At 41.8% G+C, this 26428-nt stretch overlaps 2 protein-coding genes across 3 annotated transcripts in view; both read left to right on the top strand.

Moving 5' to 3' along the window:
* USP3 (ubiquitin specific peptidase 3) overlaps positions 1-9200 on the top strand; it is a 65626-nt gene extending 56426 nt beyond the window's left edge. For both annotated transcript variants that reach the window (XM_073579386.1, XM_073579387.1), the window contains exons 13-15: positions 5777-5890; positions 6004-6071; positions 7915-9200. In XM_073579386.1, coding sequence (XP_073435487.1) covers positions 5777-5890; positions 6004-6071; positions 7915-8080 — 348 coding nt within the window. In that variant the 3' untranslated portion in view covers positions 8081-9200. The remainder of the gene's footprint in view (positions 1-5776; positions 5891-6003; positions 6072-7914) is intronic.
* Positions 9201-9350: 150 nt separating this feature from the next.
* FBXL22 (F-box and leucine rich repeat protein 22) lies at positions 9351-25028 on the top strand. Its single transcript, XM_073579388.1, has 3 exons — positions 9351-19624; positions 22192-22614; positions 24558-25028. Exons 2-3 carry the CDS (start codon positions 22259-22261, stop codon positions 24901-24903), a joined length of 702 nt encoding a protein of 233 aa, XP_073435489.1. The 5' UTR covers positions 9351-19624; positions 22192-22258; the 3' UTR covers positions 24904-25028.
* The last annotated feature ends 1400 nt before the right edge of the window (positions 25029-26428 follow it).

Raw genomic sequence — 26428 nt, 5'->3', positions numbered from 1 at the left:
TACCAACTCGGCGCTGTTTCAGCACCAAGGTGATGGACCGCAGGTGTAGTGAATATTACATGAGCCTAATGAGCGGGAGAACAGGACCTCCCGCTGTCTCTGCAGCCTGCATCCAGCCCACCCCAGCCCCCTGACTCCATGCCAGAGCCGCCCCCCCACTCTATAGCACAGCAGCACACAGATTCGCTTTATAAGACGCACCCCCCACTTTCTCCCAAAATTTGGGAGAACAAAAGTGCGTCTTATAAAGCGAAAAATACGGTGTGTGTGTGTGTGTGTATATATATATATATATATATATATATATGTGTGTGTGTGTCTAGATCTATTAATTCGTTTGTGTGGGGAAACCTGTCATTGGGCTCCATTATATGTCCATTTAGCTATCCTGCGAGAAAATCTCGCCAGACGGATGTCAATCTGATCCTTACATGCGATTAAAATCGCATCAATGAAGAAAAATCGCATCAAAAACGCATCACTGGTTAAGATACTTTTGTGCGATTTCGGACCGTTAAAATGGGACCGATTTTTTTATTCGTTGTGTGTGACTCCAGCCTTACAATAAAAAGCGTCTTTTAGCGTGTGACAGCTGCCAAGCATAAAAACCCGCCATAAATAGTAAATTTAACCCCCCGTTATCACCCCCTTAGTTAGGGAAAAATAATAAAATTAATAAAATGTATTTCCATTTTCCCATTAGGGTTTTGGCTAGGGTTAGGGCTGGGGTTAGGGGTGTGTTGGGGTTAGGGTTGGAGTTAGAATTGGGGGTTTCCACTGTTTGGGCACATCAGGTGCTCTCCAAATGCAACATGGCGTCTGATCTCAAATCCAGCCAATTCTGAGTTGAAAAAGTCAAATGGTGGTCCTTCCCTTCCAAGCTCTGCCATGCGCCCAAACAGTGTTTTACCCCCACATTTGGGTATAAGCCTACTCAGGACAAATTGCAAAACAACTTTTGGGGTCCAATTTCTCCTGTTACCCTTAGGAAAATAAAAAATTGGGGGCAAAATTATCATTTTTGTGGAAAAATATGATTTTTTTTTTTATCTTCACGCCCGGGCGTTATAAACTTCTGTGAAGCACTGGAGGTGTCAAAGTGCTCACCACACATCTAGATAAGTTCCTTGGGGGGTCTAGTTTCCAAAATGGTGTCATTTGTGGGGGGTTTCCACTGTTTTGGTACATCAGGGGTTTTCCAATCGCGACATGGTGTCCGATCTCAATTCCAGCCAAAAACGTCAAATGGCACTGCTTCCCTTCCGAGCTCTGCCATGCGCCCAAATAGTGGTTTACCCCCACATGTGGGGTATCAGCGTACTCAGGACAAATTGCACAATAACTTTTAGGGTCCTGTTACCCTTGGGAAAATAAAAATTGGGGGTGAAAAGATCATTTTTTGTAGAAAAAATGATTTTTTAATTGTACCGCTGTACGTTATAAACTTCTGTGAAGCCCTTGTGGTTTCAAAGTTCTCACCACATATCTAGATATGTTCCTTGGGGGGTCTACTTTCCAAAATGGGGTCACTTGTGGGGTGTTTCCACTGTTTAGGTACATCAGGGGCTCTCCAAACGTGACATGGCGTCCGATCTGAATTCCAGCCAATTTTGCATTGAAAAAGTCAAACGGCGCTCCTTCCCTTCGGAGTTCAGCCATGCGCCGAAACAGTGGTTCCCCCCCACATATCAGGTATCAGCATACTCAGGACAATTTGCACAATAAATTTTGCAGTCCAATTTTTCCTGTTACCCTTGGTAAAATAAAAAAAATTGAACCTGAAGTATTTTTTTTGTGAAAAAAGTTAAATGTTCATTTTTTTTTTTTTAAATATTCAAAAAATTCCTGTGACACACCTAAAGGGTTAATAAACTTCTTGAATGTGGTTTTGAGCACCTTAAGGGGTGCAGTTTTTAGAATGGTGTCACTTTTGGGTATTTTCTATCATATAGACCCCTCAAAGTGGCTTCAAATGTGATGTGGTCCGTAAAAATAAAATGGTGTTGCAAAAATGAGAAATCACTGGTCAATTTTTAACCCTTATAACTTCCTAACAAAAAAAAAAATTTTGGTTCCAAAATTGTGCTGATGTAAAGTAAACATGTGGGAAATGTTACTTATCAAGTGTTTTGTGTGCCGTATCTCTGTGATTTAAGGGCATAAAAATTCAAAGTTGGAAAATTGCGAAATTTTCAAAATTTTCGCCAAATTTCCGTTTTTTTCACAAATAAACGCAAGTTATTTGAATGAAATTTTTCCACTAACATGAAGTACAATATGTCACGTGAAAACAATGTCAGAATCACCGGGATCCATTGAAGCGTTCCAGAGTTATGACCTCATAAAGGGACAGTGGTCAGAATTGTAAAAATTGGCCCGGTCATTAACATGTCAACCACCCTTGGGGCTTAAGGGGTTAAATTAATTTTACATGATTGGTATGTACGTACTCTTACTGACCTGGAGGAACCATATTACCAGGTCAGTTTTAACATCTTGTGAACATGGTAAATAAACAATACAAAAAAGTAATTGTGGAATTGCACTGTTTTTTTTTTTTTTTTTTTTTTTTTTGCAATTTCACCACAATTGCCGTTTTTTCCTCTTTCTCCAGTAAACTATATGGTAAAATCAATGGTGTCCCACAAAAGACGGGCCCTCATATGGCTATATTGACAGAAATATGAAAAAGTTATGGCTCTTGGACGAAAGGGGAGGAAAAACTAAAATGAAGAAAGTTAAGAGACTATTACCATACTAGTAGAGTGTTTACTCCTTGAACCAAATCTTTATATTGCCCTATAAGTATGTTTAATAGAAAATGAGAATGTTCATGTTGAAATGGCATGTAAATCCTTTGTGTTATATTGTAAAGTTTGTTCTTATACGTCATCCACATTATAAGGTCACGGCAGTGTGACTATTAAAAGGGCTGTCCACTACTTGGACGAGTCATTGCAAAATACAATAGTTACCCTAGTAAAGTAAAAATAGCTGATGCTCACATCTTGCAGTTCCAGCCATGTTAGCACTGGGTCTTCCTAGGCTCACGTGACCTTGGTTACAGTGCTTATGTGGCATACCAATCAGCAGCCACTTTCTTCAGACAAACCTCGGACGTCCGAATGAAGCTTAACTGCAGCCCATAGCCGCCACACTCATTTGATGTAATGATGTTACGTGAACTTTGAGAGACATGGCCCTAACATTGCTTAAAAGGCGCCATCCCAGAAGGCATATGTTTTTATTTTACAATGTGGAATATAGCATTTAAAAGGGTTTGTCCAAGTAATTGACAAACTCTTTAACTTTAGTTACAAAACTACATCAGTTTGTTTGGTGGTGGTTATATTTTAGCAGATGTAGAGGTGTGGATATTTAAGTAGGTGTGCGTCAATCAATTTATGCTTTATTTCAACTGTTACCATACACACGTGGTCAAAATGGTTGGTACCAATCGATTGACAGAAAAACTCACAATGGTCACAGAAATAACTTGAATCTGACAAAAGTAATAATAAATCAAAAATCTATGAAACTGAACAAATGAAAGTCAGACATTGCTTTTCAACCATGCTTCCCACAGAATTTAAAAAAAAAATAAATAAAACTCATGAAATAGGCCTGGACAGAAATGACGGTACCCTTAACTTAATATTTTGTTGCACAACCTTTTGAGGCAAAAACTGCAATAAAACGATTCCTGTAACTGTCAATGAGAATTCTGCACCTCTCGACAGGTATTTTGGCCCACTCCTCAATAGCAAACTGCTCCAGTTGTCTCGTGTTTGAAGGTTGCCTTTTCCAGACAGCATGTTTCAGCTCTTTCCAAAGATGCTTAATAGGATTTAGGTCAGAACTCATAGAAGGCAACTTCAGAATAGTCCAATGTTTTCCTCTTAACCATTCTTGGGTGTTTTTTGCTGTGTGTTTGGGTCATTATCCTGTTGCAAGACCCATGACCTGGACTGAGACGAAGCTTTCTGACACTGGGCAGTACATTTCTCTCTAGAATCCTTTGATAGTTTTGAGATTTAATTGTAACCTACACAGATTCTAGACACCCTGTGCCAGATGCAGCAAAGCAGACCAAGAACATAACAGCCTCCTCCATGTTTCACAGTAGGGACAGTGTTCTTTTCTTGATATGCTTCATTTTTCTGTCTGTGAAAATAGTGCTGATGTGACTTGCCAAAAAGTCCCATTTTTGTCTCATCTGTCCATAGGACATTCTCCCAGAAGCTTTGTGGCTTGTCAATATGTAGTTTGACAAATTCCAGTCTGACTTTGATTTTTTTTTTTTTTTTCAACAATGGTGTCCTTGGTCCATCTCCCATGAAGTCCACTTTGACTCATACAACGACGGATGGTGCGATCTTACACTAATGTCCCTTGAGCTTGAAGTTCACCTTTAATCTGTTTAGAAGTTTTTCTGGGCTCTTTTGTTACCATTCGTATGATTATCAATTTTCCTCCTGCGGCCACGTCCAGGGAGGTTGACTACAGTCCCATGGAGCTTAAACTTCTGAATAATATGTGCAACTGTAGTCACAGGAACATCAAGCTGCTTGGAGATGGTCTTATAACTTTTACCTTTAAAGGGGTTGTCCGGGCTTTTCACATATTGTCAGCATTCTGCAGCCCAGATATGCACTGAGATTAAGTAATTTACCTTCTGTGGCCAGTTTGCAGGGTTTGCTAGATATCCGCTCTTGCTTGCAAGAAAAACGTCGGGGGGGGGGGGGGGGGGGGGTGTTCTGGCATTGAAATGAGAACTGTTTGTTTCCTCCTACTCTACTAAAAACATGCTCTCTATAGCAACAACCCCACCCTCCATAGCAACACGCCCTCCCTGTCCACATGAAGAAGCCCTCATCACACAGTAACAAATTCTTCCCCTCCAGCAGCCTCAGTGCAGAGAGCAGCTGCTCCTCCCCCAGACACACTGAACAGTGAACTATGGAAAGGGAACCTAGTGAGGAGGAAACGACCAGTTCTCATTTCAATGCCAGAACACACACCCCCTGGACGTTTTTCTTACAAGCAAGAGATGATATCTAGCAAATCCTGCAAACTGGCCACAGAAGGTAAATTACTTATTGTCAGCATTCTGCAGCCCAGATATGCACTGAGATTATGTGAAAGCCCGGACAACACCTTTAACATGTTTGTCTATAATTTTCTTTCTAATCTCCTGAGACAACTCTTTACTTCGCTTCCTCTGGTCCATGTTGAGTGTGATACTCACTGTGCTGTTTGGTGACATGGTGTGTATCTGTAGCCTCTATACAGGCCCACTCACTGATTCCAAGATTGTAGACACCTTGTGATGCTAATTAGTGGACACACCTTGATTTAGCATGTCCATTTTGTCACATTATTTTCAGGCTACCATCATTTCTGTCCAGGCCTATTTCATGAGTTTTATTTTTTTTTTTAATTCTGTGGAAGCATGGTTGAAAGCCAATGTCTGACTTTCATTTGTTGATTTTCATAGATTTTTTACTTATTATTGCTTTTGTCAGATTTAACTAATTTGTGACCATTGTGGGTTTTTCTGTCATTAAACGAGGGGTACCAACAATTTTGACCACGTGTGTAGATAACAGCTGATATTCAGTGCAGCAAAAGATGCGTGTGACCTTCATCGCAAACTTAATGGCTATGATAACACAGCAGTAATGGTGTTTCTGGTCTTTCTTTTTGTGAAGGGTGGGGGTTCCTTCAATACAGCCCCATCCATGACCCTGTGATTCACATTCTCATATTTCCATAGGTGCTTTGCTTACATTTGAAAAGATTCCATTGGACTGCTTACCTTAGGAACAAGGTGGACACATACGTAGAGTTTCCACTACGAGAATTGGACATGAAGTGCTTTTTACTTGAGGTAATAAATCTCATGTTTAATAATCTAATATCTTCTATTCTCACTATACATTTATAAAATTAACTATTGCTGCAGCTAAATATATCCTATGTTTTTATTTTGTTTTTTTCCAGCCGGAAAATATGGGCCCAGAAAGCTGCCTTTATGATCTAGCAGCAGTTGTTGTTCATCATGGTTCAGGGTGAGTGCAGGGATTGTAAATGGTTTCTTTAGCTGTGTGTCTTCAGGGACTGCTGTCAGTGCAGCTGCATATGACACCTGTTAATTCACATTTATTGCTGAGAAATGACATGTCTGTCTGACAGCTGAGGCATATTATTCCTTGTAGCCTCTTATTAAGTGTTCTGCTATATATTGCAGAATTACCAATTTCACAAAGAAAAAATCATGCAGCAAAACGAAACATAGGCTTCCATCCGTTAATGAATTTGGCACATCTTTTAGCTACCATGTGCCACTTCTGTGTCGTAAATTAGGATGAATTTGTCGACCACCAACCATGACCCTTCCGGGATAAGTTCCATTCACTTTGATCCAGACTGGGGCAAAAACACTGCACACATTTTGGAACATTTTATGCAAAACTCTTAGATGTTTTAGGACCATAATGTTCTGGTCTTCCACTCCCTGCCAGTCATGGGAAAGGACTGGAGACTCATTCAATGACATTGCCAGATCTACACCAGCTCACTTATTCAGTCTAGTTGCCTAGCAGATGTGTCACTGTTAAAACAACTGTCCAAATATATTCAGGATTTCAGTTTTAACAGTATTATTTTCAGCACCGCTCTTACATGATTCATTAGTGTCTGCAAGTCAACCTGCAGAATCACAGGGTTTTCCCAAGGGCACGGTCAGATAGTATTCGTAAAAGCAAGCATATTTACAACCGACTGCAGCTTCTTTTTCGCTATTTAACACTTTCTTCCTTTTGTTTTAGCTCATTACCTTTGAGACAGATCACCAGTGCTGTCTAGCGACTGAACACGGAGTGCCTACAAGCTCTTCTTCTGTCGAGCTTGGAAGCACTGCCTCAAAGCTGGCCTGGTTTGCTGGAGCTCATTGTTGGCTCCTAATCTGGTTATTGCCAGAGCATTTCTTACTAGATAGATAGCAGCTGTGGTCAGTCTAAAAGAAATGTATTAAAATATGCAGACATTCTTGAGACAGTAAGGGTAAGTTCACACTTGGTGTTTTTTTTACCTGCAGCATAACCTGATCTCTTGGCAGGAAAGAAGCTGCAGAAAAAGAAAAAATACTTGTTTTTCGCTGTGTTTTTTGCTGCAGTCTTGGCATTCTAGGTTTGTCTCTTGTGCATGCTGATGAAGTTTAGTGTTTGAAAAAAAAAAGTCCTATTCCATAGAATCCGGTTTTGGCACCAAAAATGTAGCAAAACCTGATACCTGTATTTTTTCAGCGTTTTTCAACCTCTCGTTCAAGTCAGTGGATGAAAAATGCTAAAAGTATTGATGATCCATTTAAAAAAAAACAAACATGCAAAGCACAAAAAAAAACTTGTGTGCATGAGATTTCTGAAATCTCATGCGTTACTGGTACTGTAAAACACAGCTGAAAATTGGCATAAAAAAAGCATCAAAAATGCCCAGTGTGAACTTAGCCTAAATAGAAAAGTATAAACCAATATCCACCTATGAAGTTGGGAATAATCCTTTAAGGCACAAGTTTGGACCAGTCAATTTAAAATGATTTATTACATATATCCACTACTTAGATGATAATTCCACAACTTATTCTGTGATCCTCCTGAACTTCTTGGGTGAGTCTCAAATAAAAATGGCTAATCATGAGTCCCCTCCCTGTAAGACCCTCTTAGACTATAGGAATAACTTGCTTCCCTATTGCTGTAAATCTACTCTTTTAAACATTTTGTTTCCTACTATTTTCCCCTTTTGTTTCCAGAACACTAGACAAATCTTTGTGACAGTTGCGCAGTATATCATTAATGTATTTGTATACGTGTTATAATGCTGTATTCCCCTCTTCTTGGTCTCTATTCTGGACAGTGTTGGCTCTGGCCACTACACGGCATATGCAACCCATGAAGGACGCTGGTTCCATTTCAACGACAGTACAGTGACCTTTACAGAAGAAGAGACTGTGATGAAAGCAAAAGCCTATATTTTGTTCTATGCGGAGCGGCCTGTCCCAGCCACTCCAGAAAAACTCTGAATACCTCTTTTATTCCCTCAAACGTCACACATGCCCATCCCTCCACTAATACTTGATTGAGTAAAAAAACGCTTGTTTAAATTCATGCACTTTCACAGCTCTTTGTCTGGCTGTCATTGATGGAATAAGCTGTACTGACAGAACTTGATTGCCCCCTAAAATGCTGCCAAAGAGGCCTGTGGTTCTCTCGTTACAGTGTAGACGTCATCCTCCAGAACTATGATTTGGATGCAATCACTATATGCACAGACATTTCAATTGGGGTAAAAGTATAAAGTGTTCAATGTAATCATAAAGATTTCAGATGTTTCAGTGGTAGTTAAGTTCCAAAACTTAGCTGCTTCCCTTGCTGGTCTTTAGCGAGGGATTCCTCCCAGAAGCCTCATTTTGGGGTAAAATTTACATAGATTCTTAAACTTTTAAGACCCTACAATCAATGTATGATATATCACTGGCTTGTGAGCTTTGTCACCTTGACACTCATACTGCCTCAAAATCAAACAATTGCTGTCCAAGCAGTCTGACTCCCTAGTAATGGATCTCACCCCTTATATGCACCCTATATGCTGGAAGGGGGCTGGCCAGAGTACAAAAACCTGACGTCTCCGGATCAACTGCTTTACTAGATGAGCGTGCAGATGTCCTTTCACAGAGACTAATAATGTGTTACAGGCTTGTTCTTTGGACAGAATGGAATCTGTAATAATGCTTGTATTATGTGTAGGTTTCCAGTGTTCCCTCAATGCTTGGCAGGTCTTTGATTTGCTAGTTTAGGTAGAACACAGTCCTGCCTATTTTTCTTCAAGATTCTGATCGTCCTGCAGGTAAAGCTGGGCTATCTCCCTTATCAGGGGTTTAACTAATAATTCCTGAGGTGCCTGAAATGTAGAACTGATACTTAATGCAAGAGTTACCCATTCTTCTGTTATCTTGCCCTGTAGATGTCTTTATACACATTCATTTGAATGATTTTTACTATAAAATGGTGTCCATTTCATTCTATTTCAAAACTACCATCACATTCCTTTTATTGAGCTTTTCAATTATAGATGGTATATTGTTTAATTGAAGAATAATGCTGTTTTGTTCAGCAGTCGATAAAATACTTCATATGACAACACTTATCTGTGGTCTTATTTCCTTTTACTACTGTCTTGTTGTTTTTACATCTGCCTCATTTTGTGATGACTGTAAGATACATACCTGACAATTATGGTCATGCCAAAAGGTATTGCATACTTGCGTAGGTGGACAAAAGACCTATGTCCATCAAGGTCAACCTTTCTCCATCAATTATAAATGATTTATCATGAGTTTATCTATAACCCATAATGCAATTTGTGTTGAAGAAATCATCCACAAGTGATCTGTTGCCTGAGCACTTGGACATATTTTAACCCCTTCCTGACATCTGACGTACTATCCCGTCCCGGGCCCCTATGGCCGGGGACGGGATAGTACGTCATCGCAAGCAGTGGCGCTCACGGGTGTCGGCTGATTATCACAGCCTGACACCAGGCACTATGTCAGGGGCGGTCACGGACTGCCCCCGCCACGTTAACCCCTGGCACACTGCGATCAGACACGATCGCAGTGTACCGGGGGTTTAGGGAAGCATCGGCAGGGAGGGGGCTCAGAGAATGCTGTGCAACCTGTCAGATCAGTGATCTGACATATTACAGTGATGTCCCCCCCTGGGACAATATAATAAAGTTAAAAAAAAGTAAAAATGTATAAAAAAAAAAAATCACTAAACTAAAAAAAAAAAATTCCCTAATTAATTTTTTGGAAATATAAAAAAAAAAATTAAAAGTACACATTTAGTATCGCCGCGTCCATAATGACCCGCCCTATAAAACTGTCCCATTAGTTAACCCCTTTAGCGAACCCCTTAAAAAATAAAAAGCAAAAAATAATGCTCTCTTACCACCGAACAAAGTGCAATAACGCGCAATCAAAAAGACGGATATAAATAACCATGATAACGCTGAAAACGTCATCTTGTCCCGCAAAAAATGAGCCGCCACATAGCGTCACAAGCGAAAAAATAAAGTTATAGCTCGCAGAATAAAGCGATGCAAAAATAATTTTTTATATAAAATTGTTTTCATTGCATACAGCGCCAAAACATAACAGACAAATGAGGTTATCGCTGTAACCATACTGACCCGAAGAATAAAACCGCTTTATCAATTTTGCTGTGTGCGGAACGGTGTAAACGCACCCCCCAAAAGAAATTCATGAAATGCTGGTTTTTGTCCATTCTGCGTCCCAAAAATCGGAATAAAAAGCGATAAAAAAATATTACGTGCCCGAACATGATACCAATAAAAACGTCAACTCGCATAAAATAAGACCTCACATGACTCGGTGGGTCAAAATATGGAAAAATTATAGCTCTCAAAATGTGGTTATGCAAAAGCTATTTTTACAATAAAAAGCGTCTTTTAGCGTATGTCAGCTGCCAAACATAAAAACCCACCATAAATAGTAAATCAAACCCCCCTTTATCACCCCCTTAGAGAAAAATAATAACATTTTCCCATTAGGGTTAGGGCTGAGATTAGGGTTAGGGGTGTGTTGGGGTTAGGGTTGGAGTTAGAATTGGGGGGTTTCCACTGTTTAGGCACATCAGGGGCAATCCAAACGCAACATGGCGTCTGATCTCAATTCCAGCCAATTCTGCGTTGAAAAAGTCAAATGGTGCTCCTTCCCTTCCAAGCTCTGCCATGCACCCAAACAGTGTTTTACCCCCACATATGGGGTATCAGCCTACTCAGGACAAATTGCAAAACGACTTTTGGGGTCCAATGTCTCCTGTTACCCTTAGGAAAATAAAAAATTGGGGGCAAAAATATTTTTGTGGAAAAAAATGATTTTATTTTCACACCCGGGCATTAAACTTCTGTGAAGTACTTGGGGGTTCAAAGTGCTTACCACATATGTAGATAAGTTCCGTGGGGGGTCTAGTTTCCAAAATGGGGTCACTTGTGGGGAGTTTCAATAGTTTAAGCACATCAGAGGCTCTCCAAACGCGACATGACACACGCAGACCATTCCATCAAAGTCTGCATTCCAAAACGTCACTACTTCCCTTCCGAGCCCCAACGTGTGCCCATACAGTAATTTTCTCCCACATATGGGGTATCTGCGTACTCAGGACAAATTGGACAACTTTTGGGGTCTAATTTCTCCTGGTACCCTTGGGAAAATAAAAGAATTGGGGACTAAAAGATCATGTTTGTGGAAAAAAAATGTTTTTTTTATTTTCACACCCGGGCGTTATAAACGTCTGTGAAGCCCTTGGGGGTTCAAAGTTCTCACCACATATCTAGATAAGTTCCTTGGGGGGGTCTAGTTTCCAAAATGGTGTCATTTGTGGGGGGTTTCCACTGTTTTAGCACATCAGGGGCTTTCCAAACGCGACATGGCGTCCGATCTCAATACCAGCCAAATTAAGTCAAATGGCGCTGCCTCCCTTCCGAGCTCTGCCATGCGCCCAAATAGTCGTTTACACCCACATATGGGGTATCGGCGTACTCAGGTCAAATTGCACAATAACTTTTAGGGTTCTGTTACCATAGGGAAAATAAAAATTGGGGGTGAAAAGATCATTTTTGTGGTAAAAATGTTTTTAATTGTACGGCTGTATGTTATAAACTTCTGTGAAGCCCTTGTGGGTTCAAAGTTCTCACCACATATCTAGATATGTTCCTTGGGGGGTCTAGTTTCCAAAATGGGGTCACTTGTGAGGGGTTTCCACTGTTTAGGCACATCAGGGGCTCTCCAAACGTGACATGGGGTCCGATCTGAATTCCAGCCAATTTTGCATTGAAAAAGGCAAACGGCGCTCCTTCCCTTCTGAGCTCTGCCATGTGCCGAAACAGTGGTTCCCCCCACATATCAGGTATCAGCCTACTCAGGACAAATTGCACAATAGCTTTTGCAGTCCAATTTCTCCTGTTACCCTTGGTAAAATAAAAAAAAATTTGACCTGAAGTAATTTTTTTGTGAAAAAAAGTTAAATGTTCATTTTTTTTTAAACATTCGAAAAATTCCTGTGAAGCACCTGAAGGGTTAATAAACTTCATGAATGTGGTTTTGAGCACCTTGAGGGGTGTAGTTTTTAGAATGGTGTCACTTTTGGGTATTTTCTATCATATAGATCCCTCAAAGTGACTTCAAATGTGATGTGGTCCATAAAAAAAATGAGAAATCGCTGGTCAACTTTTAACCCTGAGGCCCGTGTGCACACGATGCAGATTTGCAGCGGTTCCGCAGCGGATTTTACCGCGCAGAAACGTTGCATTTCTGCATTGTGATGTACAGTAGCCTTAAAATCAATGTAAAAAAAAAAACACCGCTGTGCAGACGCTGCAGATTTTTACGCGCGGTTTTCCTGCGGTACAAAATCCGCAGCATGTTACTTTTGTGTGGTTTTCCATCTCCCCTGTCACCAAATCCGCAGGGGGAAAACCGCGATGGAAAACCGCATGAAAACCGCATCAAAAATGGAAGAAATCCACAGGAAAAATGCAGGTCATTTGACCTGCGGATTTCTTCCATTCTGCGCGGAAAAATCCGCAGGGCCAAAAAGTACGTGTGCACTCAGCCTTATAACTTCCTAACAAAAATAAATTTGGTTCCAAAATTGTGCTGATGTAAAGTAAACATGTGGGAAATGTTATTTATTAAGTTTGTGTGCCATATCTCTGTGATTTAAAGGCATAAAAACTCAAAGTTGGAAAAGTGCAAAATTTTCGCCAAATTTCCATTTTTTTCACAAATAACGCGAGTTATATCAATTACATTTTACCACTAACATGAAGTACAATATGTCACGAGAAAACAATGTCAAAATCACCAGGATCCATGGAAGCGTTCCAGAGTTATTACCTCATAAAGGGACAGTGGTCAGAATTGTAAAAATTGGCCCGGTCATGAACGTGCAAACCACCCTTGGGGGTAAAGGGGTTAAAGAAGCGCTCAATCACAATTTGTATTCTCTTATAATAAATAATTATTTATATAGCGCCAATATAATCCACAGCGCTTTACAGTTTAAGTGTTCATACACAACAGTCATAAGTAAAAATGTTAGAAATACAATAATTAAAGCAAAATAAGGCGACCCTGCTCGTGAGAGCTTACAATCTACAATGAGGTCAGGGAGACACAAAGTACAGGTGCGTATTTACAATTATTGTCCAGCCATCTTGAAGGAGGGGGGGGGATAAAGGCTGCATGAGCTGGTCACCAGCCAGTATGTGTGGTGCTGTTGGGTGCGGTGGAGTTTGATGGAGGGTTATTCCCAGATAGTCAATGGGCTACACACACACCTTGATTAGGGAATGTGATAGGCAGCTCTGAACAGATGTGTTTTGAGGGAGCGCCTAAACTGCGTAAGTTGTGGCTGCTCCTAATTTCTATGGGTAGAGGGTGGCGCAACATGGAAGAAGTCTTGGAGCCGGTAGTGGGAGGTACGGATTAGTGCAGAAGTTAGTTGAAAGTCATTTGCAGAGCGTAACGATTGGGTAGGCCAATAAACAGAAATGAGGGAGGAGATGTAAGGGAGTGCCGCACTGTGGATGACAACAAGCAGTTTGAATTGGATCCTATAACGAATGGGCAGCCAGTGCAATGACTGGTGAGCGGACGCGTCCGAGTACCGATTAGCCAGATGGACAACCCTGGTTGCTGCATTAAGGATGGACTGGAAAGGGGAAAGTCGAATGAGGGGGAGGCCAATTAAGAGAGTTACCGTAGTCCAGGCGGGAGTGGATCAGGGCAACAGTGAGGGTTTTTGTTATTTCCATGGTGAGAAAGGGGCAGATTCTAGAGATGTTGTTTAGGTGTAAGCGGGCAAGAGATTGTATATGGGAAGTGAAGATTGGTGTCAAACAGAACACCCAGACAGCGCGTGTTATTATGGTGCCACTCAGAGTGGGAGATGTCAGCTTTAGGGAGGTTATATTGCAGTTATCAGGTTATGTAGCACTGTGTACTTGCAATTGCTCATTTTGCCCTTCTACTCAGTTAATTCTCTTTTCCATTAGGTCTAAGACATCACATGATTAAAAACTGATAGCTGAATCCTTAGAAGCTCTATGTACAAAACGGTCAATTTTCCCTGTATGGGTCATCATTAAAACTACAATTTTACTCGCTGAAAAGTTCCTTGGCGGGGGAGGAGCAGAGTAGCTGGTCAGGAGTTGAAGAGGGGGATGATTGATGCAAGCATAAGAGACTTCCGGTTTCTACATAAAAAAGAGAATTATCTGGGTAGAAAGGCAAAATGAGCAATTGTAAGTACACAATGTTGTATAATATGATAATTGTAATATATTAAGAGGATACTGTCACGATCAACTGCAGACGTGGCCCAGCCCAAAAACTCCCCCACGCCGACCGAACACGACGTGGGCCGGGCGTCCCCCGGGGACACAATTATGGACCCTCTATACCGCAGAGGGGGACGCGGGCCTACCTGAACTAGGGAATAGCAGCGACTGAGACTCTGTGGCCGCTGAGCATGTGGACAAGACACGTAGGACTTGATTACACCGCACAACTTCAGGTATAGAGAACGTAAAGTTTACTAAAGTCACACAGTACATAAACCAAACATGACTATGCCAGGCTCCTGATTCTACACCTCCCAGAAGGGTACCACCCAGTGGACCCCAAGGAACCAATGGATCACCGAGGCACACAGGCGGGACATCGGGACTCTGGCAGGACATCAGGGTACACGAGGTCATCGGGACACAGGCAGGAGATCGGGGTACACGAGGACTTTAGGATACAGGCAGGATATAAGAGTCACCAGCAGACATCAGACGAGTCGTTTGGTTCCGGACATTCGACACGACCTACAAGCACCACTGCCGTCATCAGGCTCCGGGCATTGGCCCTAGGAAGGAACTCAAGCGTGATAGTGCTAGAACCGCAGGATTGCTGGGCCTGCATGGAGCTAGCACCGCATGGTAGTCAGAGCACAGGGTAGTAGATGCTCAGCAGAAACACCGGTTACAAGAGACCCAGTCACTGGGTGCGAGGCTCCAGACAAAGAGGGATTCCAGGAACATAACACAGCAGACACAGTTCAGACAGGATCAAGGATTCAGGCCTGGATATACCGCCTCCTGGACAGGCACAGGCCAAAGCAGGAATCAAGGCAAGGACTTTGGTACCAAAACATAAACAGGAGAGGTCCAGGAACACAAAACACATGGCAAAGTTCAGGAGCTTTGTGAGTAGCTCAGGCCCTGCCCATAGGGCAGGGGAACTTTATATAGGAGCTGTCCCTCAGCAATTGGCTGGGGACAGCATTTCAAGTACACACACTAACCGTGTGACCGCGCACGCCCTAAGCACAAACAAACCAATACAGCACAGTCAGTGCAGGAAATGAGGCTCAGGGCACCTGGCAGCGGCTGCACGCCCAGACACGTGGAAAGTCATGCACCAGCTGCAAATGACCTCGCAACCCGTGGACAGCTTCCATAGCGGCAACCAGAGACCGCACATGCGGATGGTCATGCTGCATGGCGAAGACCTAACAACACATGTATGGCTACGCAGCAGAGCAGGGAACTGAGCATGCTCCTTACAGGTAACAGCCAGCAGTATCCCAGCTCAATTAGGGGGAAAAGGGATAAAGCAAAGGCATGCATTGTCACGCCGACAACCAGGTACAGACAGAACGGCGTGACAGATACAAACTTTGATGCGAGTGGGATTTTTTTTTTTGGGAATCTGTCAGCAGGTTTTTGCCACCACATCTGAGATCAGCAATATATATTCACCCCAAAAGTGATACAATTTAAAAAGGAACCCCCTCAAATTATTCAAAATTGCTTTAAGGTAGTTCATTAACCCTTCAGAAGCTTATCAGGAATTAATGCAAAATGGCATGACAGGAATGAAAAAGCTTATTTTTGTCACCTACATTTTGATAACTTTTAACCCCTTTTCGACACCGGGCGTAATAGTACGCTGATGTCTGACTCCTCCTGTTTGGTGCTGCTTCGGCGCTGAGCATTTAGTGAACATGATAAAAAAAAACTGTGGAATTGCACTTTTTTTTTTGCTATTTCACCGCACTTGGAATTTTTTCCCCGTCTTCCAGTACACGATATGTTAAAACCAATGGTGTCGTTCAAAAGTACAACTCGTCCTGCAAAAAAACAAGCCCTCACATGGCCATATTGACCGAAATATAAAAAAAGTTATGGCTCTGGGAAGAGGGGGAGCAAAACACAAATGCAAAAACAAAAATACCTCTGGCCGTTAAGGCCACTATTTGTCTGCCACCCGATGTAGAATGTGTTACCGTTGAAACCCGTTGTGGGCTAAAGAACAACAACCTTGTACTGGTGTTGCTAGCGCTCCGCTGACCATTTATTTTATTTGTCTACTTCACTTATCCTCCATCGGAGGCGTACGGCTGGAGCTGCGGTGGATATCCTACCTACAGTCATGGCCAAAAGTTTAGAGAATGACACAAATATTAATTTTTACAAAGTCTACTGCTTCATTTTTTCTAATGGCAATTTGCATATACTCCAGAATGTTAAAAAGAGTGATCAGCTTAAAAGCAATTACTTGCAAAGTCAATATTTGCCTAGAAAATGAACTTTATCCCCCAAAACACATTTCAACATCATTGCAGCCCTGCCTTAAAAGGACCAGCTAACATCATTTCAGTGATTGCTCCATTAACACAGGTGTTGGTGTTGATGAGGACAGGGCTGGAGATCAATCTGTCATGATTAAGTAAGAATGACACCACTGGACACTTTAAAAGGAGGCTGGTGCTTGGCATCATTGTTTCTCTTCTGTTAACCATGGTTATCTCTAAAGAAACATGTGCAGTCATCATTGCACTGCACAAAAATGGCCTAACAGGGAAGAGTATCGCAGCTAGAAAGATTGCACCTCAGTCAACAATCTATCGCATCATCAAGAACTTCAAGGAGAGAGGTTCCCTTGTTGCCAAAAAGGCTCCAGGGCGCCCAAGAAAGACCAGCAAGCGCCAGGACCGTCTCTTAAAAATGTTTCAGCTGCGGGATCGGGCTACCAGCAGTGTAGAGCTTGCTCAGGAATGGCACCAGGCAGGTGTGAGTGCATCTGCATGCACTGTGAGGCGGAGACTCTTGGAGCAAGGCCTGGTCTCAAGGAGGGCAGCAAAGAAGCCACTTCTCTCCAGGAAAAACATCATGGACAGACTGATATTCTGCAAGAGGTACAGGGAGTGGACTGCTGAGGACTGGGGTAAAGTCATTTTCTCTGATGAATCCCCTTTTCGATTGGGACATCTGGAAAACGGCTTATTCGGAGAAGACCAGGTGAGCGCTACCACCAGTCTTGTCTCATGCCAACTGTCAAGCATCCTGAAACCATTCATGTGTGGGGTTGCTTCTCAGCCAAGGGAATGGGCTATCTCTCAGTCTTGCCTAAAAACACAGCCATGAATAAAGAATGGTACCAGAATGTCCTCCAAGAGCAACTTCTCCCAACCGTCCAAGAGCAGTTTGGCGATCAACAATGCCTTTTTCAACATGATGGAGCACCTTGCCATAAAGCAAAGGTGATAACTAAATGGCTCAGGGAACAAAACAGAGATTTTGGGACCATGGCCTGGAAACTACCCAGATCTTCATCCCATTGAGAACTTGTGGTCAATCATCAAGAGACGGGTGGACAAACAAAAACCTTCAAATTCAGACAAAATAAAAGCATTGATTTTGCAAGAATGGACTGCTATGTCAGGATTTGATCCAGAAGTTGATTGAGAGCATGCCAGGGAGAATTGCTGAGGTCCTGAAGAAGAAGGGTCAACACTGCAAATATTGACTTGCTGCATTAACTCATTCTAACTGTCAATATAACCTTTTGTTTCTCATAATATGATTGCAATTATATTTCTGTATGTGATAAAAACATCTGACAAACACATAAAAACCAGAGGGCAGCAGATCAAGTGAAAATATAATATTTGTGTCATTCTCAAAACTTTTGGCCATGACTGTACACTAATTGCTGATAGACCGCTCTCCAGGGACTGCAACCTTTCTGGCTTTTAATATTTGGATGTGAACTTCCATGGCCATCATCAGGACCAATCAAGATCTCTGGGTGCCAATGGCATTAAAGAGGAAGCCCCCACACTGTTAACCATCTAGATGCCGTACACTACTCACTATTGACGGCAGCATTTTGAGGGCCAACACTGATCATGGCTGATGCATCAAATAGACAGATCCTGAAATTTAGGAGGAATTGAATCCTAAAGTATATTAGCAAGTTACAGCACTTCTCATTATATACTGAATGTATTACTTAAACTGGACTAGCCTTTAAACCTAAACCAAGGGTTGCACAACCTGCCGCCCACAATACCCTTCTGTAAAGCCCTCAATGATCTGCATAGTGTCTGGTCGCATGTATTTTCTATGTTATGGAGTAGACCAGTGGTGTGTAGCACTATAGGGATGGGTAATTATGACTGGTGTGCTGAGTAGCCATTTTTAGGCAGAATTGGTGTCCTGACTCTTATGCAACTTCTACTCTTTTCCGTGCAGTAAGTTCTGCTGTTTTCAATGTAGTCTATGGGAGAAGGGAAGTGCTTGACTCCGCATCTGGCACATACTACAATGAAGAGAGCTGAATGCACGGTGTGTTCCTTTCTGGATGGTAAACCCATGAGAAGGGTGCCACTACTTTACTGACAGGAGGAATGGATCACGCACCTATTAGATACTTGGGGCACATACTTCCAACATGCAGTAAATGTCTCAGAAGGCAGTACTTTGGTAAAATTATGTCCCGTGGGGTTGTTTTCATCTAGCAATGTGGCCCTCAGATCCAAAAGCATGTTCACCTCTTCTCTAAGCTAAAAAGAAAATGGTGTTTTTTTATTATTATTCTTGGTTATAACCAATTAGAAATCCAGTGATCCTAAACTTTTTTTTTCTCCTATTTACTGTATAATTTCCAAAAGATAGTGAGCAATAACCAGCAAATGTTTCCTAAGTGCAACTTTAATTAATTTTCTCTGTATTACCAAAATATAAAAATTAGGTTGTCAATTCAATAAACATATCCTTGTGTACATGCTGTTTTAATGCAGCATCAAACTAACATTAGGAGTGGATAGATTGAAAGATAAGTTAAAAACAAACAAAAACCTTTACTGATCTACTCCCGACATTGACTTCAGAAACTGCATCAACAGCGAATGTGTGAACGCAACAATTCCATCTATCAGGCTGATTTAAAGGGCCAGTATCTGGTCTATATTTATCCTGGTGACAGCTGTAGGGTCCCTGCTCCCTGCCATATATGTCCTTAGCAGATCTGAGTACACAACAGAGAAGATCTAGAATGGTCTTTGCTCTTACACTGACTTTTCCATGCAGATCATATGAAAGTTCCAATGAAATATTTCATTTTTTTCTTAATTGCAACAACTATTCTGGATTGCAGTGACCGGACACGTTTGGTTCCTTCAATACCGCAATTACCTGGGAGCCTACCAAGGTATTTATAGCCATGTTTTTCATGAAACAGTATTTTATAGGGCAGCATTTAACTTAGCCTTTAACAAAATCTTGTAGCACAATCAACAGTTTCTACTTGTATTTATAGCCTATATATGCAATGCCAACTCCTGTAAGCTGACACTTCGGGGATAGGATTCCTAAATCACTTGCTGTCAGTGGATATATAGCAGAACAGACTTGGATACATATATTCTACGTCAGCTTCAGTGTGATTAGACAAACACAATGTATTGGTTAAGTCGGTATTCATATATTTTTTTAATTTAAATTTAATTTTTCTGTTTATTGTCTTAAGTAGAAAGAATCATTTTAATCTTCCCCAGAAGAATGACCAGTGTACGCTATAGTAGTACTAATTTCTGATAAAAATGATCACTTTTACTATTATAAATAGGCAAAAAAATCAGGAATATGGATCATCAATTTATAACTCTGCCCACCCTTATCTTTTCACGAAAAGTTTTTTCAAGGCACCAATGTACTGCAATCTTGTGCTATCTATTAAAAAAAAATATACGTTAGGAAATAAAATTGTTTAACATGGAAGACTGTCAATAACAGCTTGGGATTTGTGATCTACATTTTTACCATCTCATGACATAAATCTTGGGATATGTCTTGTTTAGAGATAAGTTAAAGGGAATCTGTCAGCAGGTTTTTGCTATGTAATCCGAGGACAACAGGATGCACCGGTTAAAATACAGAATTCAACGATGTGTCACATGATCAAGCTGTGTGCTGTTTAACTGAAGGTTTAATCACCTGGTGATTATCATTGTCCTGGCTACAGCAGGTCCTGCATACTAGTCCAACTCTGCCCCCTTCTGTGATAAGCAGCTCACTGTCTATAGACAATTTACATAGCTAGCCCCGCCCACACCAGGCTTTCTAAGCTTTGCTGCATTGCTAAATCTAAAAACTCTGATTGTGTTGTCATTGGATTCAGGATCTTTTTGCCTACATCTTGCTACTCTCAGGTGAGAAAGTAAAAATCTACTGCCAGATTCCCTTTAAAGAGGTAATTCAGCTTGGCTCACTCCCGTACTGGTAGGGGAATGGGGCTGGTGACATCACATCTACAGATATCTATCAGTATATCGCATTGTTCAATTCATTAAAGATGAACACATTTGTAATCAAAGTTAAACGTAAGGACTTTTGACTTCAGAAATGGAGTAAACAAGTATCAAGCTGAGGCAGGTATTGCATGCACAGGATAGGTTATAAAGGTCTTTTTGCCAGGATCCCCACTGATCATGGAAACATTGGTTTAGTCTAGTTTCCGCCTCACTGCAGTCAGGATTGAATCGAGTGGCATTGTCTTGCATGACCCGCACTGTTGCATTTATGTTGGTACTGACCGAGCCACGTACAGCACTCCGCTGTATCAGTCTCCTAGACATGGACTTAGAGTGGCAGTGGTCATGCATATTCTGGACTACAGTGATCTGACCTTTATTACCTATACAGTAGAGGAGCCATGGTGTACCCTTGATTGATCCACAATTTGGACCATCAGCATTGTTGCAGCACTGGCCCTGCAGCCTCTACTATCCAATCCTACAAGCAAAAGCGGCTTCATCTCTGCAGCATCGGAGTCAATTGTTTGCAGGGCAATTGTTCTGATCTTACCCCCATTTTTCAGCCCTTACTATGACCATTTTAAAGCACCAAATTCGGATCCCTATTGATTTCTATAGGTTTCGGGGTCATGTTCGAATACCAATCTGAACTTTAAACTACAGTTTGTGACCATTCACGTGGGTCCTCTCATCCCTATCCATTACCTGTCGTTCTGTGCGCGATAGATGTGCAGTTAGCCTGTCTATGACAGATCAGAAAACATATAAAAAAAAATAAAATAAATCTTTATTTTTATATAGCGCTAACATATTCCGCAGCGCTTTACAGTTTGCACACATCATCATCACTGTCCCCGATGGGGCTCACAATCTAAATTCCCTATTAGTATGTCTTTAGAATGTGGGAGGAAACCGGAGTGCCCGGAGGAAACCCACGCAAACACGGGGAGAACATACAAACTCCTTGCAGATGTTGTCCTTGGTGGGATTCGAACCCAGGACCCACTGAGCCACCGTGCCAATCAGCCATCATTTAACAGCTGCAGGTGGAGCAGTGTAAATGCGCCCTCAGGATTTAACGTCAAATAATGATTTAATAACTTGCGGGAGACAGCACTCCATGAAGTGAATTGTTGCAATATTTCGGGTAGTATACCCTTCACTGGGCATAAGTTTTGTGCAAAAAAATATGAATCAGGCTGTCTTTCTCTTCACATCTTCTGTAGTCCAGCTCTGTCCTGGGTGGAGAACAAATGTGTGGAATATCACTGTACTACATGGAGTGCAGTTCCTTGTAAGTTGTTATATTACTGATGATTGAGGGAACCATGTGGTCAGCTCTCAGGAACCTTACACCAAATATTATAGTTGTTCTTTGTCACCGTTTTGATTTATCTGTAAACTATCATTGACATGTGCCATATAAACTACACTGTACTACTAAAATGTACCCTTTCTACAGTGACCTCCTCTTGGCCTCCATTCACTGGTCTGAAAGACTTTTGGATTGAAGAAGTTGTGACTTATCTATGATGCCTGGAGTCATCACTATGAAAATCACAGATTTAAATCGTGAGTGTCTTCTGCATTTATGTTCGTTCCTGGATAAAGACAGCAGAAAATACCTGTCAGAAACATGTCACAAGCTGCAGGAACTTTTCCATGAACCTTCTCTGTGGCCTTTATTGAATTTTAGCTCTCCTTCAGAGCTCACAAAAAAGAACTACATTTTGGGACCAGCTTTGAAATCACTGTCAATTTGCTGGTATTCAAGCCGGGTGAAAATCTGCAACATTGAATACTGGGCGAAAACTGCTCTTCAGAAATCCATGTGCAGCCCTCATCTGAACACAGTTAGTGACTTTCTCCAAAACGTTTGTAAAAGGTAATATCTGGGGCCACAGTGGGATTTGTGAGACTTATTTACATGAAAAACAACCAGATACCAATCTCTACTAGTAAAGATTGAGGTTTAGCACCACTTGTGTACAGGCATGAGCTCTCTTATCTAGGACTAAGAGGCTGCAGTGGCTTGAAGACCGTAAGGCTATGTGCACACAGTGTTTTTTTGCTAAGTTTCCAGAACAGAAACCCAAAATTTGTGAAGCGTTTTGGAAAGTTTCTGCTCTAAAATGTGCACACATCCTTACTTACACATATTAAAATCACAATTATTTTCTGTATGAATAAAATAGAAAGTTTAATTTCAGAAATGTCAGAACTTAAATGGGTTAGGACAGAGGAATATATTAAGGGCCTATACCTAGAAGAGGCGAATATTAGATTGGTGGGGATCTGACATCCGGCAACCCCACCAATCAGCTGCTAACATTAGGCTGCTACTGGAGCTGCCAACAATGGAGGGGGTCGAGACAGCATGACTCCGTACAAGGTGTAGTAGTGATTCTCATGTAGTGCAGCTCAGTTTCTATCAAATTAAATGGAAGCTAAGCTGCGGTACCTGAGAATCGCCACTATGCCGCTCCATGCACGGTTTATATCAGGCCGCCAGCGGAGCTGTAAACAGCTGACTGCTTGGGAGTCCCCCAGCAATCTGATATTGATGACCCAAGTATTGGACAACCCTCTTATCATTCATACTTGTGTATAAATGATGAATTTTGCTCTGTATTTGTCAGTATTATGTAGCCGTTCAATGGTTTTGATGCACATCATTAGTATTTTATCATACTGCTGATACAAATACGATTTTGCAATGTGGATAACAGACAATGCTATTTAGTTTTATAGGGTGAAAACACAGTAATGAGTATTGAAAAAAGCGGAATACATAGTAATAGCACTATAGCATAACATTGTTTCCATAGTACAGACCTATTATACCGGTACAGAATATGGGGGTCCCAAATACCAAATACCCACGTGTAAACGAGGTCGTGCCACATCGATTGTGAATATGGTGCCCATAAAATGGCCAGCAGTCAATTCAGTGAGAACTCATGAAGGGGGAATATGAAAATGCTCCTTCATATTGTTGAATTGCAGACATTTCCTCCACTAAAATTTTGGAAAGAATTAGTGCCTCATGGGGCTGAAACACCAGCAAATAATCCTTATAATGTGCATTGCCATAAGAGTTCATGTAGACAAGGCACTACTCTGTAAATATCACAATGTTGTTCATCTGCTTAGAACCATCTTTATGTATCATTGTATTGATTTGTGCACAATTCAGTGCTGATACAATAAAAATGTATGTTCATAAATATGAGAACTTAGGCCTGTATCAGAAAACAAAATCCTAATAGATATTTGCACAGAAAATAAAGGTAACCCCTATCCATATAACTTATCAATTGCTGGAGGTCCGATCAATGTGTCTCCAGAGATCCTGAGCAGCAGGTTCTGAAGAGTTCCTTTTTGATTGGAGGTGCACTTGCTCAACTTCGGCTCCATTCATTGTCTAAAGGCCAGCCGGAATTACCGAGTACAGTGCCATTTCCAGCAGTCCCATATAGACAATGAATGGAGTGGAGGTCCATGCAAGAGGAGACTCATCAGACCCTTAATTCTTGCGATTGCTGGGAGTCTCAGAAGTTGGACCCCCCGAGTGATTTATAACCTTAGATTTTGGGAATACCCTTTGGAAAGATAACATGCTAGATATCAGCATCTGCCACTTTCGGGAGCTTTCTACATATTTTATTAGTGAGCACTAGAGTGGAGAATCTGCAGCCATTGATAACATACCAATAACATTAAGATCTTTTAGTCAAAATATGCAATGCTGTGACGCAGAAATAAGAACTAATGGTCCAATGTTTGTTGCTGGTTCTAAAATTATGTTTTCCTCATGCTCTTTCTTAGATGCCCAAACCTGCGAACACTTACTCTCTCTGGTTGTGCCCACATCGGTGATGAAAATCTCATCCAAGTCTTAAGACACTGCCCTCACCTTCAAAGCTTAAAACTGGAAAACTGCTCTGGAGTGACAGACAAGACATTGGCAGTGGTTCCCTTTCTTTCCAAAAGACTTCACACCCTCCACGTAAACTTCTGCAGAAATATAACAAAGGAGGGTCTCTCTGTGGTGCGGAAGGGGTGCCCAGGAATCATCCTGCAGGCAGACAGGAGTGCAGATATGATTGCTGACAGAAAGCCTGATGAGATCGTTTCTATACAGCGATCATCACGAATAGTTATACTGACATAAGCCGTCTATAGTGACAACAGCTTGGACACATGGCACTCTACTTCTTTCCGAGAACTCAATCTGTAACTGCCTTGTGTTAACAATGAATCACAAATCACCGTACATAAAGTAAAGGTGTTGTGCTCTAGTCTACGTACACATCCATACGTGAGGTTCAGGGTGTCCTTTCTTTAATATTTTGCAAAAGAAATGGTCTTCTAGCCTTAATTTAGATCCAAAAAAGCAATAGAGCTGTAACCCCAAATTTGCAATATAAAATATTAATTTGTCTTAACTTAGATTGTAAAACACTTTGGAAGGTATAGGACTGGCGTAACGCTTTCTACTAAACATGTCAATACCAAGTTCAACTGGGATTTTAGGCTTTGGTCTGACATTTTATATTGGGGATGTCTCAATGTTTAATAACAAAAAATCATAATGATGTGTACAATTGTCACAGGGTCATTACCTTGTAACCATGTAGACGGCGCACAGTGCGGGTGATCAGAAAGCTGTAACAGAATTCACGGACATCTATATGACTTTATAGTAAAAAAGGGATTTTTGTGTACTCACTGTAAAATCCTTTTCTCCGAGCCAGTCACTGGGGGACACAGGACCATGGGTGTTATGCTGCTGCCACTAGGAGGACACTAAGTGAACACAAAGATTAACTCCTCCTCTGCAGTATACACCCTCCCACTGGCTGAGATTGAACCAGTTCGGTAAAGCAGTAGGAGTTTTAAACAAATAACAATAAACTATGTCAAAACTAAGAAAGAAACAAGCCAACAGGCTATCAGGGTGGGTGCTGATGATTGGTTCGGAGAAAAGGATTTTACGATGAGTACACAAAAATCCCTTTCTCCTATGCCTCATTGGGGGACACAGGACCATGGGGCGTCCTAAATCAGTCCCTGGGTGGGGAGCAACACAACTGCTAATACCCCATGTACCACTGGCTTAGGCTAGTTTCACATTTGCGCTTTTGAGCGCAGCGACGGCCTGCGCACGGCTGCCGCTAAGCCCCGCCCCCTGCCGCGCCTCCGCCGGTAGCTCCGTCTCCCGGCGCATGACGCTGCATGCGCCCCCTATCTTTATCACTGGGGGTGCAGGCCGTGCGAAGTATGCGTTTGGCGGCGCATGCGTCCTTTTCACGGTGCGACGAGCGCAACCAAACTGCAGCAGGTTGCGTTTGGCGCACCATCAAAAGGACACATGCGCCGCCAAACGCATACTGCGCACAGCCTGCGCCCCCAGTGATAAAGATAGGGGACTCAGGATGCATGCAGCGTAATGTGCCGGTAGGCGGAGCTACCGGCGGAGGCACGGCAGGGGCAAAAGCGCAAATGTGAAACTAGCCTTACAGATATGGTACTGCCGATTGCAGAATGCCCGCAGATTGCAGAAAAAGTGTATAGCACTTGCAGAGAAGGGGTTAATGTCACCAGCTCAGGCACATTACAGCTTACCCAGGTCCTGTTCTTGAGTCCCCAGGGGAGAAGAGTGCTCTTCGCGATCTTTGCACAAAACTTGCTATCTC

Source organism: Dendrobates tinctorius, unplaced genomic scaffold (genome assembly GCF_039654945.1).
Source record: "Dendrobates tinctorius isolate UK_male_01 unplaced genomic scaffold, ASM3965494v1 ptg000062l, whole genome shotgun sequence".
Lineage (NCBI taxonomy): Eukaryota > Metazoa > Chordata > Amphibia > Anura > Dendrobatidae > Dendrobates > Dendrobates tinctorius.
The sequence above is the reverse complement of the archived record's forward strand: the minus strand, read 5'-3'. Positions and strand labels throughout refer to the sequence as shown.